The 15,197-nt window shown below is 47.0% G+C and overlaps 1 protein-coding gene and 1 long non-coding RNA gene across 2 annotated transcripts; one reads left to right on the top strand and one right to left on the bottom strand.

Moving 5' to 3' along the window:
• Positions 1-638: 638 nt before the first annotated feature.
• Positions 639-14,773, top strand: YARS1 (tyrosyl-tRNA synthetase 1). The gene is made up of 13 exons (XM_082233079.1): positions 639-727; positions 2,592-2,738; positions 3,088-3,263; positions 5,624-5,753; positions 7,570-7,650; positions 8,037-8,129; positions 9,317-9,452; positions 10,389-10,474; positions 11,123-11,258; positions 12,235-12,332; positions 12,590-12,783; positions 12,964-13,105; positions 14,131-14,773. The coding sequence occupies exons 1-13, from the start codon at positions 671-673 to the stop codon at positions 14,239-14,241; spliced, it is 1,587 nt and encodes a 528-aa protein (XP_082089205.1). The 5' UTR covers positions 639-670; the 3' UTR covers positions 14,242-14,773.
• Positions 8,232-8,386, bottom strand: LOC309537932. The gene is made up of 2 exons (XR_014222067.1): positions 8,354-8,386; positions 8,232-8,311 (listed from the first exon to the last, which is right to left on the bottom strand). It is a non-coding gene; the product is annotated as an uncharacterized lncRNA (long non-coding RNA).
• Positions 14,774-15,197: the final 424 nt, after the last annotated feature.

The following is a 15,197-nucleotide window of genomic DNA, read 5'->3' on the forward strand; positions in this document are numbered from 1 at the left end:
CAAATTCATGGATGAGGGTGGCAAGTGATCGTGGCATTTTCAGTTGTTTTAATCGCAAATCAGCTTGAGACTGATCGGGATCTATCTATAGGCTTAATTGACGCTTTCAAAGAACTCTTAATAGATTCCCGAAATAGACTTACCCTTGCAGTAGCCATTCTGGTTTTGCTGGGTAATTTTATATTCAACAGTGCTTTCCACCAGTGAGCCCAGAACGGAAATTTAACTAACTGGCTTGTCATTTCCAGGATCCCCTGCCTTGTTTGTTTTTGGTTGTTGTTTTTTAAGCATACTTGATTCAGGTGGGGATCAGCAGCCTCTGCTTTACACAGGCAATATGTAGGAATTCCTAGGAATTCTCTTTTACCAAGACCACCCCATTAAATAAAGGGGGAGACATGCACAAGGAGGCTTCTGGTTCAGCTGTTATGTGGTGTTTCTGACCCCCTTCTCTTGCCTTGTAGGGACATGAAATTGTATCAGACTCTGCTGGCTTGTTCTCTTCCCCTAACCTGCCACTGGGAGAGGAGAAATTTGGCTTGTGTTGGGAATGCCTGGTGAGGAAGCAGGAGACCTCCTTGATGCTTACACCTGTTTTTCTTTGATTGCCTAACATGCATTTCTTTTTCCAATTTCAGCTCATAAGGGTGGGTGAGCAACTGCTGGCACAATGGGGCATGAACTGACAGCACAGGAGAAGTATCACTTGATCACCCGAAATTTGCAGGTACTTTTGTAGGAATGGTTGAAAATGAGGCTTTAAAAAAAATATTCCACATATGGGTGCAAAAGTAGTTTGAATAAGCATCAAAGGTTTGCCCCACTCTGTTCTTCAAAATAAGTTTTTTATTACACCCCCCAATTATTTTATTTTGTTATAAATCACAAGGATTGGGAACATTTGCTTCCTAAAATAAGCCTTCTTCCACCCCAAATTATTCACACTGGGAGCCTCTCCCCTATGAGATGCCCTAGCCTCGTATCTGGATGGAATTTCTCTGGGCAGAGAATTAGAAATTTCAAAACTTGAGTGCAGTTTGTGTGAAAACAAAGCTTTGGGCTAGGCACAACACTAAGATTTCTAGGGGACAGTCTTCTGGTGCTTGGTGCCTCCCCATTGACACGCTAGGCATATACAAATACAAAGCTACATCTGAGTTACTACAAATTAGGAATTCTGACAGCTGTGTGGGTTGGAGGACTTTTTGCTGTTGATAAAGGGGCCTGAATCCCATAGCATATCATCCAGCCATCTTTGAGTAGATCTTGATTTGCCACAGTACCTTATTCCTAATCCAGATTTTTTACATTGTACCTTGTTGACTCAGATGTCTGGTAACTAAGGCTGAGCAATATCTGGTTTTCAACATCATGATATATCACAATTTCTGAAATAAGGATGGAGCTATTTAGAGGCATTGGTTGACTTCATGGCTTCTCCCACATTGTGATTTTTTGCATAGCACACACATCATGATTCATGATATATTGTCAGATCAAAAATTATGAAACCGATACCACAATATGGACTTCAATGCAGTTTGGGACAATATATTGATATATCACCCAGCCCTACTGGTAAGCTGAAAATTCTGGATGATTCATAGGTCCCATGTACAAATAAAGTTTTCCATCAAATCACAGACGTGCTTGTCTGTGGTAGAAGAACTGGGTTATTAATATCTTAATCCAGTCTTTGGAACATGTATGGTAATGAGGATTAGAAACCAGATGTCTTAACTGTTTCCTGTGGTTGTGGAGCTGGGTTGCTGTTTGGCCTTAGTTTATTGCTTTTTCACTTGGGTTTGCCACTTGTGATGGTATCTCATGAGGTTGTAATGTGTTAGCAGTAGGGCTTTCCCTACAATTTGCACTGGTACGTGTCTGCTCAACCTGAGCATTAAAAGAAAGAGAGGAATGCAGAACAAGTAATGGGAAAAGCCTGTCATTTTGTTAGGTTCATCTGTAGAAGCAAGCTGTTGAGTCACACAAGACTCGCTTTGTGACTACTAATTGAAAGGACAAACATTACCCAACCATACCTGCAAACTTTCCTCTACTGTAATGGATGACTCCCATATTTAAGTCACTCATTGCCCAAAGCAATGCACCTGCCTCTCCTGAGAGCAAGTGATTGAATGACTGTGATACGCCCAATGCAGGGTTGGGGGCAGGATTATCTGTCCCCAGTAGAGGCTTATTGGAAGAGGCAATGTCAGAGAATAAGCCATGCCTGCTCTATTAGTGGATCCTTTGGGCTCTCAAGAGAATTTAATTATTTATGTTTCATGTTCTGTACTTTGAGAATTGCTGATCTAGTGCTTTACCTGCCCCCTATTGTTCAATGTGATTTTATATTTTTCTACTGTGGGTGTTCTATTGATGTTTTGAGTTATTCTTGTTTTAATATATATCATTTATTATATTTTGTAAACCACCCTAGAATCTGATAATAAAAGATGGAATATGAATGTTTTAAATAAAAATATATCCCCTTGCATTGCAGGGTTTTGGCTTCCCTAGCTCTCCCTTCTCTTTTGCTTCTTGCTTTTCCAGCTGAGATGCTGAACACATCTCTCTTTTGCTTGCAGGAAGTTCTCGGAGAGGATAAGCTGAAGGCCATCTTGAAAGAACGGGAGGTGAAGATATACTGGGGGACAGCAACGACGGGCAAGCCTCATATAGCCTATTTTGTACCCATGACCAAAATAGCGGACTTCCTCAAGGCTGGATGTGAGGTGAGACTGGGCTCTGCTTTACATTTGGTCTGTTGGCTGCTTTCAAGTAGCAATGGGGCAGTCACCCTAGTGAGGAGGATCTGCTGCCTTTCAAAGACCTCTGGAAGGCATTTTTTCCCTGAACGCCATTCATGCCTTCTCCAACCTTGCACCCAGCCAGTATGGCTGAATTATGTTGGGGTTGATGGGAGTTGTAGTCCAAAGTATCTAGACAGCTCTGGATTGGGGATGGCTTATCTAGGTGTGCAGGCATTGGGTCTGAGCTCCTGTTGGTTCTCAAAGTGCATATAGAGGAAGGGTTAGGGTTAAGGCCAAGGCACTCCTGCTTGATATGCCCCTTCTTTCTCAGGTGACAATTCTGTTTGCTGACCTCCATGGATACCTCGACAATATGAAGGCACCTTGGGAACTTCTGGAACTGCGCACCCAATATTATGAGAACGTGATCAAGGCAATGCTGGAGAGCATAGGTGTGCCTCTGGAAAAGCTCAAGTTCATCCGGGGGACTGACTATCAGCTCAGCAAGTAAGTTTGTCTTGAGGCAGTGTGGAGCTGCAGAACAACAAATGGGAACTTCCTTGGTCAGAGGGATTAGCACCTGTAAGAACTCCCCAGGTGGTTTTAAAGTTTTCATTGAGAAAAGTTCCTAAACCTGCTAAGGTTTAATTGGATGCCAATTGGATGATTTGGAAGGGGAGATTTGCCAGAGTCCCATAGGTGGCATAGGAGAAACTGAGGGTGCTGCACATTCTCTTTTAAAATGCCACATGTCTGCTGATTCTCTGAGCTCATCAAGAGAGACACCGCTGCATATCCCACCACTATGTGGGGCTTATTTGGTGCCTTCTCTGTTGTGCTGTCTAGGATTAGGAATGCCTGCTCCAGGAAATCCTCCATCTTGATATTTAGCTCTAGACTGAATATTTTATGTGTCTGGCAGTCCTTTGGCCAGTTTAATGTTGGGATTTGGATGTAAAGCTAAGCTTAGTATTACGTTCATCAGCATTGGGCTTGTGTGGTCCCCACTCCTCTGGCACAGCCACAAGGTGAAGATGGAAAGCTTTCGCTCCAGTTTTCAACTAACTGCCATAGTTAAGGCTAACCACAGTCTGAGTGGGTTCAGGCATACCGTATTTTTTGCTCCATAAGGCGCACCAGACCATAAGGCGCACCTAGTTTTTAGAGGGGGAAATCAAGAAAAAAAATCTTATCCCCCCCCCAGCCCTAAAGAGCAGCGGACAGGCTTCTCCCAGAGCTTCTGGGGCTGCCGGGGGAAGCCCGGGTTCCCCCACCCCCAGCCCCAAAGAGCAAAGAGGCCCAGCCTGGAGAGGTTGCGCACTGTTAAAGAGGAAGCCGAGACAGTGAGCGGGATGGATCCTGCTCTCTGTCTCAGCTTCCTCTTTAGCGGCGTGCAACCTCCAGGCTGTCTTCGCTCGCTGTCTTGCCTTCCCCCATAGCTGCACGCGGCTATGGCAACACCCCCGCAAAAGCCCACAGGAGCCACGCACCCTTTAAGGAGGGAGAAGGGACTGACTGGCCGCATCCCTTCTCCCTCCTGGGGAAAAGCCCGCAAGAGCCGCGCGGAGCTTGTGTGCGGTTCTTGGGGGCTTTTCCTGCCTGCCCACCCACCCCCCGCATTCGCTCCATAAGACACACACACATTTCCCCTTACTTTTTAGGAGGGAAAAAGTGCGTCTTATGGAGCGAAAAGTACGGTAAACGGTTCAGTTTAGTTAAAACAAAATGAGATTGTGGAAGCTTCCAAAGGGCCTCCGCATACTGAGTGAATGGGCAGCATAATGTCATATGCAGTTCAGTGCAAACTAGAGTAAAGTGATACACATTGGGGCAAAGAAATATTCATTTCATGGGGGCCTGAACTGGCTGTGACTGGCCAGGAACTAAGACCTTGAGGCCTAGTAGATAGCTCAGTGAAGATGCCAACCCAGTGTGCAGCAGCTGTAAAAAAGGCAAATTTCATGCTAGGGATCATTATGAAGGGAACTGAAAACAAAACTGCCAATAGCATAATGCAATTACCGTATTTTTTGCACCATAACACTCACTTTTTTCCTCCTAAAAAGTAAGGGGAAATGTTTGTGCGTGTTATGGAGGGAATGCCTACGGGTGGCATGCCTACGGATTTTCCTCCTCTAAAAACTACGTGCGTGTTATGGTCGGGTGCGTGTTATAGAGCGAAAAATACGGTATACAAATCTACGGTGTGGCCACATTTGGAATATTGTGTGCCATTCTCATTGTCTCACCTCATAAAGAATATTGTGGGGTTAGAAAAGTTTCAGAAAATAATCAAGGTGACTCCCCTGTGAAGAAAAGTTGTGCCAGTAAAAGGAGACGGCATAGAGACATATAAAATTATGCATAAACGAGAGAGATGCATAGAGATTTCCCCCCCCCCCCATCTCCATTGCCGCCTCATCTGCACAGGGAGGGTAGAGGAGAGACGGAGACCAGATTCTCTCCCGCAAGAGGCAGTCAGAGCTACCAACTTGATTAGTTTTGGGAGAGGACTGGACACATTCACGGAAGAGAAGACTGTCAGTGACTACTAACCCTGATGGCTGTGTTCTGCCCCCACTGTTGGAGGCAGCATGCCCCTGAATGCCAGTTGCTGGGAAACATACACAGTGTTGCTGTTCTCAGGTCCCTCTTCTGGGCTCCCCACTGGGGCCTCTGTCTGACCACTGTGAGAACAGGAAGCTGGACTAAATGGGCCCCCTTCGTCCCGATCCAGCAGCCAATCTCATATTATGTCCTTAACATTACATCTGATCCACCTGCAAGTGGTAAGGCTCCTAAGCTGCTTGTAGTTCTGGAAAGGGAAGGACATTCCACCACACTAGCTTCCTGCCTTTTCTATTTAGAGAATACACGCTAGATGTTTACCGCCTGTCCTCTGTCGTCACCCAACATGATGCCAAGAAAGCTGGGGCAGAAGTGGTCAAGCAGGTGGAGCATCCGTTGCTCAGTGGCCTCCTCTATCCAGGACTGCAGGTACCTGTTTAACGTCATCTTGGAGGAGGCGGGGGGAAGAGATGCGGGCTTCTTTTGCCCTTGGCTACCATAGCTCAAGGGATACGGGTTGCCAATCAGAAGGTCGCCAGTTTGAATCCCTGCACCGGGGTTAGCTCCTGTTGCTCGGTCCCTGCTCCTGCCAACGTAGCAGTTTGAAAGCATGTCAAAGTGCAAGTAGATAAATAGGTACCGCTCCAGCGGGAAGGTAAGTCATGCTGGCCACATGGCCCGGAAGCTGTACGCCGGCTCCCTCGGTCAATAAAGTGAGATGAGCCCCACAACCCCAGAGTCGTCCACGACTGGACCTAATGGTCAGGGGTCCCTTTACCTACCATAGCTCGGAATGAATATCCTCACATGCCCAAGGCCATACAGTGGTACCTTGGTTTACGAACTTAATCCATTCCAGAAGTTCGTTCTTAAACCAAGGCATGCTTTCCCATAGCAGCAGGGGACTCAATTTAAAAATGGACCACACTCAACAGGAAGTGAAACATGTTCTGCTTCCAAGGCAAAGTTCACAAACCAAAACACCTATTTCTGGGTTTGCAGCATTCTTAATCCAAGTTGTTCATAAGCTAAGCTGTTCTTAAACCAAGATACCACTGTATGTGTGTTTCCATAAGTTGTGCTATTCTTCCACTTATGAAAAGGGATGGGGAGGAAGAAAGTGAAAGATCTGAGGCAAGGAAGAAGGGCTACCCCCATGCTATCCATATAATCAGTTATCAGTAATCAATATGTTCGATATATATTCATATATGCTTACACATAATCAAGGCTTACAGTATTTTATAATCTATTTTGAATCAAAGGGAAGCTGTGCCTTAGCTAACTGCAAACTGCTTGGAACAGCAAAGTTAGGAACCGACCTTTCCCCTACAAACATCCGTGTACCCTGGACAAGGGGAAGACGTGAATCAGAGATTCTGGTATAAAATCCCCTCAGATACAGGCTAAATTAATCCACAAAACAGGAAGAGCAAAACCACAAAATCTCCAAACTCCCTGTCCTGTCATATATAGGGGAGAGGTTAGATAGAGCGTCACTGCAAGCATCGGAAAGCAGAACTTGAACCCTGTGCTTGACCAGTGCGTGACCAGGAGCTGGTAGCGTGACAAGAGCTTGCTGATTGGCTGATTCTCACTGACAATATTGTGAATCCCTCATGGTTGTCTCATGATCTATGATTTGCTGTGATTTGCTCAGGTATAAAGACCTCTGGATTTCTGTCAATCGGGGTCCCAGTTCCTTTTGGAAGAGATTCCAAACTGGGTCCTTATTGCCTGGCAATAAACCTCACCTTCTTATTCTCCATTACTGAGTCTGCCTGATCCTTATTTTGCACCTAGCGAGTACCCACTTACTTTCACTTGCTTCAGATCCAGTAAGTATGGATGGTTCTATTTGTGGAGACACCATGCCTCATGAAGGCTGGGGTACACCTGTTTGGTGGAAGGTATTTTTATGAACATAGTTCTGAAGTCCTTGATATGTGAAGGATCAATTTGCCAAGATCAATATGCTTCAGGAACAGACTAGTAGAGGACCTAAGAGGATGCCAGGTGCTTGCTTAACTCAGCCTGAAGCCTGTGGAATAAAATCCTAATCTGGGAAATGGGTTGTGTTTGGACCAGACGTGGAATTCTTGTTTTTTTTCCAGTTTGTCTCTGGCTCCCACAGCCACAAGAGATGCTAGTGCCCAGGGGTATCCCTGGGGCAGGAAAGAAGCAACCAGACTCCCCAAATCAGTGGGGTCTGCAGGGAGTTATTTATGCTTGTGTGTCCCCTCAGGCACTGGATGAAGAGTACCTCAAAGTTGATGCGCAGTTTGGAGGTGTGGATCAGAGGAAAATCTTCACTTTTGCAGAGAAGGTGAGAAGAATGAGACACTTACCTGGCTGCCTCTTCGGAGCACTGTGCAATTGGTGTTGAAGGCCCCTGGATGGTTCAGCTAGCTAAACCTGTGTTCCCTTTGATCACATGCTGCGCCCCCAGGGTAAGCTAGGCATGGATATTTTGGGTCTTGAGATGGAAAATGCAAAAGGCACCTCCTTTCTCTCCCTGTTCCCCCCTGGCTGGTTAACATGGGGGCAGAACCTACTAGGATATGGAAAATGTGCTGTGTAAGAACACAGTGTAAACTGCAGTCCACAGAGAAGTTATTGGGTTCCAGGGAGGCAGATAGTACACTTGAACATCCCACTTTCCCTCCATCTTCAGCCTTTGTTTTAAATTCCTGTATGTTTGTTTCTCTCTAGTACCTCCCCTCCTTGGGCTATGCCAAGCGCATCCACCTGATGAACCCCATGGTGCCAGGACTGACAGGCAGCAAGATGAGTTCTTCAGAAGAGGTGGGTTCTTCAGCTTGACTCTTGCGCCTGGCAGCCAGATCCTGCAAGGAGGAGTTCTTAAAATGTGCAGGGATGCCTTGCCGACAGTCCTCATTGGCAGGGTTCTTTTTTCTAGTCTTTGAAATACTTCAGCATTACGGAAAGGAAAAAGGAAATTGGATAAAACATCCAAAAGCAATATTCTACCTTTGGTAGTAAAAGATTCAATTTGAAAATTAAGTAACTGGTGACCAGTTGATCATAAAGAGTTCCTAAAGCACCACCTAAGTTATTTCCTACTTGGCAGTTTTGAGCATCACACTCTGGTTGGGAGCCCGGGGGTTAAGAGGGGTGGGGAGGGAGCAGCAGGCATCTGTGTTGAGGGTGCCCTGCTTGAGAAAAAACTAGGCACAGGATGGTGATACAGTGACTGCTGCAATCCATGCAAGATAATATCACCAAGGCTGTAAACAATAATATCACCATCTGTAAACAATAAACGTCCATAAAAATGACAAAAGTAGTTTCTTATCTTAAACAATAGCAGACACAGTAAAGAAAGCGTTCACTTGTAATATATCAGTGGTTCAGTGCTCATTTCCTCGCTTTCCAAAATAGATTTTATCTTGAACAATTACAAAAGGAGTAATAAAGAGTCCACTTGTAATATACCAGTGGTTCAGTGCTCAGGTGTCGTTCCGGTAATCCAACGTTTTGTCGCTAAAGAGCATAGTCATCGAGCTGTCAAAATCAATTGTAACAGAATTGCACTGAATTATCTAGTGTCGACTGAGAAAAAACTAGAACACAATATTCCAAGGTGATGTTCACGCTTCATGGTTTTCGCAAATCTGTTTTTGCCGTCTTGGTGCCTTCTGCTCTTAGATGCTTGGGACTACAATTCCCATCAGCCCCAGCCAGCACAAAGATGATGTCTGAAGCACCTGGAGGGCACCAGATTGGCGAAGTCTGTTGCGTTTATGTAAAAATGGAAAGTCTGCTGGTCAGTTAATCCAGTTAAATCCTTTAACTCAAAAGGATTTGCTCTAGCAGATAGGTGGGCTAAAAGTTGCAGCTGTGATCCCAGGCTCTTTCCATCTCAGGATGATTCCTCCGTCTGTGAAAAACTGACTAGTCGCAGTACACTTCTGTGGCCTGCTGTGCCTGGGAGCTAATTCATGGAGCATCCCCTCCCTTCCCTCATCCAGGAGTCCAAGATTGATCTATTGGATCGAAAGGAGGATGTGAAGAAGAAGCTCAAGAAGGCCTTTTGCGAGCCGGGGAATGTGGAAAACAATGGGGTCTTGTCCTTCATCAAGCATGTGCTCTTCCCACTCAGATCAGGTAAGTGTCTCCAAGCAGCAAAAAGGGGGTGGAGCTAGGGGATTTTATTATGGGGAATAGCAGGCAACCTGATTGGCTGAAAGGCCAATCTAGAGGTGAAGAGCTGGGTCACATCCCTTCATCTTCCACCTGTGTCCCCTCCCTACTTAGCTGAAGCCCCAAGTGTGTAGCAGAGCCTGAATATTAGGGGGTGAAACTTAATTTTTTTTCAAATTTCTTCAATGAGGGGTGTTAAAACTATGTTCTTGGTATGAGGAATTTGAATCTATTCTTTTTAGCTTGGTAAGTCTGTTTGATGATGAAGCACGTAAACTGTTTTTGGAAAACCAAAGAATTTTAATTTTACCTTCTGAAAACATCAGGTAGTGCTTAATAATAATAACAACAGTTAGTAGATTGGCCATCATTTTTAATGATTTCTATGCAATTTTACACACATTTATCTACCAAGCAAAACTAAATTCTATTCATTTAACTAAAATATCTTTTAAATTCCCAAGTTATGTTACAACATTTTAGCACCCTTCCTTTTTGGAATTTGGAAGTTGAAAAATTCAGCATGCCCTGCTGCTTATGTCTGGCAGTTTCTCTTCTCTCCTGGCTGTAATGGAAAGGCTCCCTTTTAATCACTAAAAGAGCTCTTTAGTGGCACCACAGAGGGTCTTTGTGGGCATGTGCTCAGGGAAGTCCAGGGATTTACCTAGCTGCTGCTAGAGGGGAGGGCAGCGAAGGGAACATGATGCCCTTGGTCTTGGTCCTCCTTCGCCATCATCAGTGTCCCCCCTGCAACCTGAAGGGCTTTGGAGCTTTTTAAAAAACTGACATTTTGAGGACCTTGGATACTAAGCCCCCACACCTGCAGTGTTCTTGTGACTCCTCAAATGCACACCACTCTGTTAAAGTGGATCTTCAAATCTTTCTTTTCCCCCGCCGCAGAGTTTGTGATTCTTCGAGATGAGAAGTGGGGAGGGAATAAAACTTACACCCACTATGGAGACCTGGAGAAAGACTTTGCTGACCAGGTGACACACTGGGATGCGGGTGGAGTAGGGAGGTGGCCAGCTGCCGGGGTGGGGTGGGGGGCTCCTGGGGTCCTTGCTGTTGGTTTGTATGTGGGAAGCACCTCCTCGTGGAGCGGCTCTGCTATACTTGCATGAAGGGCTTGGGCTATCCTGCCAGGCAGATTCTGAGACCTGGCAGCAGTTGTGTGTTGGTGGTGGGAGACCCCAACCTTTTGTTCTGTATGCCCCCCCCCAGGGGGTTGCATCAGAGGCCAGCAAGAGGAAGCAGAGTCACAGGAAGGGGCTCTAGACTGACAAAGAATTGTGTTGCACATCCCCTAAAGCAACAACTCTGCAGTCGTAATGAATGCAAACCATTCTCACAGAATTTGCATAGGTCGGATGTACAGAAACACTGCTGTTCTGCATAAATCAGACTCTCTGCCCCTTTTAATTTCTGTCTTACCAGCTGAGCAATATGTGGAATGTTTTTCCCATGAAGCCCCATTGGCTTTCATTTTACACCACTCTCATCCATTCCGCTGGGTCCTGCCCAACAGATTGTGCTTTGGGATTTGCACCCACTGTTGGGAACGGCGCTGGGGACTGGTGGGAATCCTCTAGGGAGAGCAGGACTAACTGGGTCTCCATCTTCCTCCGTGGGTGCAGGTTGTCCACCCTGGGGACTTGAAGAACTCTGTGGAGGTGGCCTTGAACAAGCTCCTTGAGCCCATCAGAGAGAAGTTCAGCAGCTCACAAATGAAGAAACTGGCCAGCTCTGCGTATCCTGATCCATCCAAAGCAAGTAAGGGCTGAAAGGCATCTGCCGTTGGTCCATCTAGTTCAGTACTGTTGACCCTGGCTGGCAGAGGTTCTCTGGGGTTTTAAGCAGGGGCTGGCATTCCCAGCCCGCCCTGAAGGAGATGCTGCTTGGGATTGAACCTGGGATCTTCTTCATGGAAAGCAGGGGCTCCACCCCTGAGGCTCCAGAGCTTCCCACAGAGGCCCTGGCACTCTCTGAGACCAAGAGCCCTGCAAGTTCTTTTTGGCAGGCTGATGCAGATGCTCCTCTGCCCCCACTAGGCCCTGCCCGGGTCTGGAAGATCAGACTTGCCTCCTTCGCTGTCTGCAAAGGAAGTGGGCCTGCTAAGCGCCTCTCCTGTGGCGTGGCTCCTTCCTGGGTTCACTTCGATTGGCCAGACCCCCTTGCCTGTCTTGGTCCTTTTTGGCATATGCAAACACTGGACGTCAGTCTGAGTTCTCTCTGAAATAGACTCCTGCTCAGTTACTTGGGTCGTTTGCACCACTCGGTTTCCCATGCCTTCCCGTTGCTTTAATTCTCCTCCCCATCCCACCCTCACCTCCTCTTGCTCACGCAAGAGGATACCAGCATCTTTTTTTAAAAAATAAATTTTTATTGCAAGTTTCCCACATAAAATACAATAAAAGCCAAGCTAATCTAAAGAGAAAAGATTTTAAAAAACAAAGAAAATAAAGAGGAAAAAGCAAATAAAAAGCCCTCTGTCACAACTGGATCCTACCCCATATTCTACCCACAAAAGAGTGAACTCTCCCAGCTCCGACCTGGGAGCTTGCCCCTCTTCTCCCAGCCTCCCACACCAGGAAGATCCTCTCTACCCTGCTTTTCTCACAGGGCTGTCCATTTCCCATCTATCAGTCTCCTGTCCAACACCGTTTTTGAGGCCTAGTCTTTCCAGGCTGCTGCCAGTCTTTGCAACTGCAGCTCCCCTAAAAACCTCCCTTCCCTTCCCTGCCTGCAGAGCCTTCAGCGAAAGGCCCCACAAAGAACTCTGACCCGGAGGAAGTGGTGCCATCCCGGGTGGACCTTCGTGTTGGCAGAGTGCTCAGCGTAGAGAAGGTAAGCCTGCCAGGGGGCTTCCTAGAGGCAATTGGTTGGCCTCTGGGAGAGCAAGATGCAGGACTAAGCGGGCTCTTCATGACAGAAGGGTGCTGGCATCAGGCCTCTTGAGAGCGCGTGCAGAGGTCTCCATCACGCTCCCTGGGCTTCTGTACTGGGCTTGGGGTGCGTGGGAGATTGCGGGGTGCCTGCGACCCTGGAGGGGGCCATTCAGCTTTTCACAAAAGGGCTGTGACGCCGCCCTTCTCCCTTCGCAGCATCCTGATGCCAACACGCTGTACGTGGAGAAGATTGATGTGGGGGAGCCTGAGCCGCGGACGGTGGTCAGTGGGCTGGTGGAGCACGTGCCCAAAGAGGAGCTGCAGGACAGGCTGGTGGTCTTGGTGTGCAACCTGAAGCCTCAGAAGATGCGGGGACTGGAGTCCCAGGCCATGCTGCTCTGCGCTTGCAGGTGTGTGCAGTGGACAGTAGGGCAGGCAGACTTTGGCTCATGCAGAGGGGCTGCAAATGGATCCACTTATTGGGGGCATAAGCAGGCATTTGTTATCCCTTGGCTATGTTTCCCTGTTAGCCGAAGCGAGAGGCCGACTGAAGTCTGCTTGCCGCTAACATGATTATCCTCTTCTTCCAGTGCTGGGGAGCCCTGCCAAATAGAGCCCCTGGACCCCCCGGCCGGCTCCTGCCCCGGTGAGCGGGTGTTTGTGGAGGGCTACGAAGAAGGCCAGCCTGATGAGGAGCTGAAACCCAAGAAAAAGGTCTTTGAGAAGCTGCAGGTGAGCAAGGAAGAGGCTCCTCTGAGTGGCAGATACCTCCATATTGGGCAGCTGAGCAACTATGTGCCCTCCAGGTGTTTTGGGGACTACTGTTAGCTCCAACCAGCATGAGGCACACTGGCTTAAAGCAAAGCCAGACATTCCTTAGTCCAGGAATTGCTCTGCAATACTAAATCACCGCCCTTGCAGGAGGGCAGAGTTTCTGCTGCAGGGCAGGTAGAAAAGGCTTCAGAGCTGTGTGCCGTGCCTGCAGAGGGTTGTCTCGTACTATTAGGGAGCAGCACAGATTCTGCAAAAAAGGCAAGTCGACCCTGATCTTCTTAAATATGGAGAACGGAGCCTTCCAACTGGTGCAAAATTTGGGGGCTCTGATTAACCTATTCCTGCAACTTCTTTTCATAAAACAAAACACTGGTGCCCCATTAGGCATTTTTAAACTGGAGAGAGAATATAATACATTTTTTTAAATGTAAGAATAAAAGCAGTCCCAAGCAGTTAATAAAGGAGTGGGCAGTGTGTTGGTTAGCTTGATAATATGTGGCTGTAGTATGTGAATATTTTAGGATGAAAATAACATTTGCTCAAAAGGATCAAGGAGGTTGTCACCTCCTCCTCCTCTAAGCTAGTAAGGTCTGGCTTCCCTTGTCCACCATGTTTAACTAAGGTAGACAAGCCTGTGCGAACCTGGTGCCCTCCAGTTGTTTTAAACTACAAGTTCCCTCAGCTGCCTGGAACTCTTGTAGTCTGGAACATCTGAAGAGCACCAGGCCAGCCAAAGCTGATGTCAACATAGGAGGCTGTTCCTGCTATTCCTCCTATTGTATCAAACATTTGGTACATCCTACTCACTATTGCCTATACTGGCTGACAGCAGTTCTGCAGGATTCCTGATTAGAAGTCTTTTCAGGACCTGCCAGGGATTGAACCTGGGACCTTCTGCACTGTCAAGTATTCTGCCACAAAGCTGTGGCCCCTCAGCATGACAGGACTGGAGAAATCACCCTGCCTGTTCTTTCTCTTCTCAGGCGGACTTCCAGATTTCTGAGGCTTCTGTGGCCCAGTGGAAGGGGAAGAACTTAATGACCAAACTGGGGAACCTCACCTGCAAAACTCTGAAAAGCGGCAGCATCTGCTAGCTGCCTCTGCCTCGCACTTTCAGCTTATGCGTGCCAGTTATTGCCCGACAAACATCCTCCATACTTACATTGTACTCCCAGCCATGAGATTCCAACCCAGCTGGACCTGACCAATGAAAAAATTGACATGGCTTCCATCTTTTGACATGGACAGAATGGGGAAGGGCACCTAGAAGCAGGTGGCCAGTGCAATGAGGCCCTCTCTCCAGGCACGTCTTATTTATATTGAGGAGAAAAGAGCCAATGGCCTTGTCCTTCTGACAGTGATGGAAACCTCTCCAGATGTTGTAGGAGAAAAAGGAAATGCTGCTGGCACAGATCTGCCCTCTTATGATGGGTTGGTCCACATGCCTTCCAGGATGTTTGTCATACTCTGCTTAAAACAGAAGGTCTATGATGTTGAGCTCGGACTCAGGCTGGCAAAATTTGGACAGGATCTCTTACCAGATTGGCAACGGTTAGGTCCATCTGGCATAAACACTGAATTCCAAATCATCTGTCATTTCCCCAAATAAAATGGTCACACCATGTGGTTCCTGGTGCTTTTCTGTGGTAGCAGGTGCATTCAGCCCAAGATGACTTGCTTTCTAACATGCTTGGTAACAGATCAAATAGTTCATTTTTCACAGGGAAATGGCACAAGGTGATAAATACCCCATGTAGTTGTAGTTAAACTGGTTGTTTAACTAGCAGAGGGATGGGCATGTTTTATAGCTAAGGGTCATGTAGTACTTTAAGTCGGACTCCCCCATCCTGGTGCCTCTAGACGTTTTGGACAATTTTGATTGGGCTGATGGGTTTTGTAGGTTAGAATATCTGCAGGTTACCAGGTTGGCAAAGGCAGATAGCGTGTGTGAGAGAGATGTGAGGAGCTGGAGTAGCTGCCATAAAAAGCAAACCAGGAACACTTTTTTCCTGGTAGAAGTGTCCAAACTCAAGGCCATCTGTCTCTACTT

This window comes from Podarcis vaucheri, assembly GCF_965113315.1.
Source record: "Podarcis vaucheri genome assembly, chromosome: 7".
In the NCBI taxonomy this organism is placed as follows: Eukaryota; Metazoa; Chordata; class Lepidosauria; order Squamata; family Lacertidae; genus Podarcis; species Podarcis vaucheri.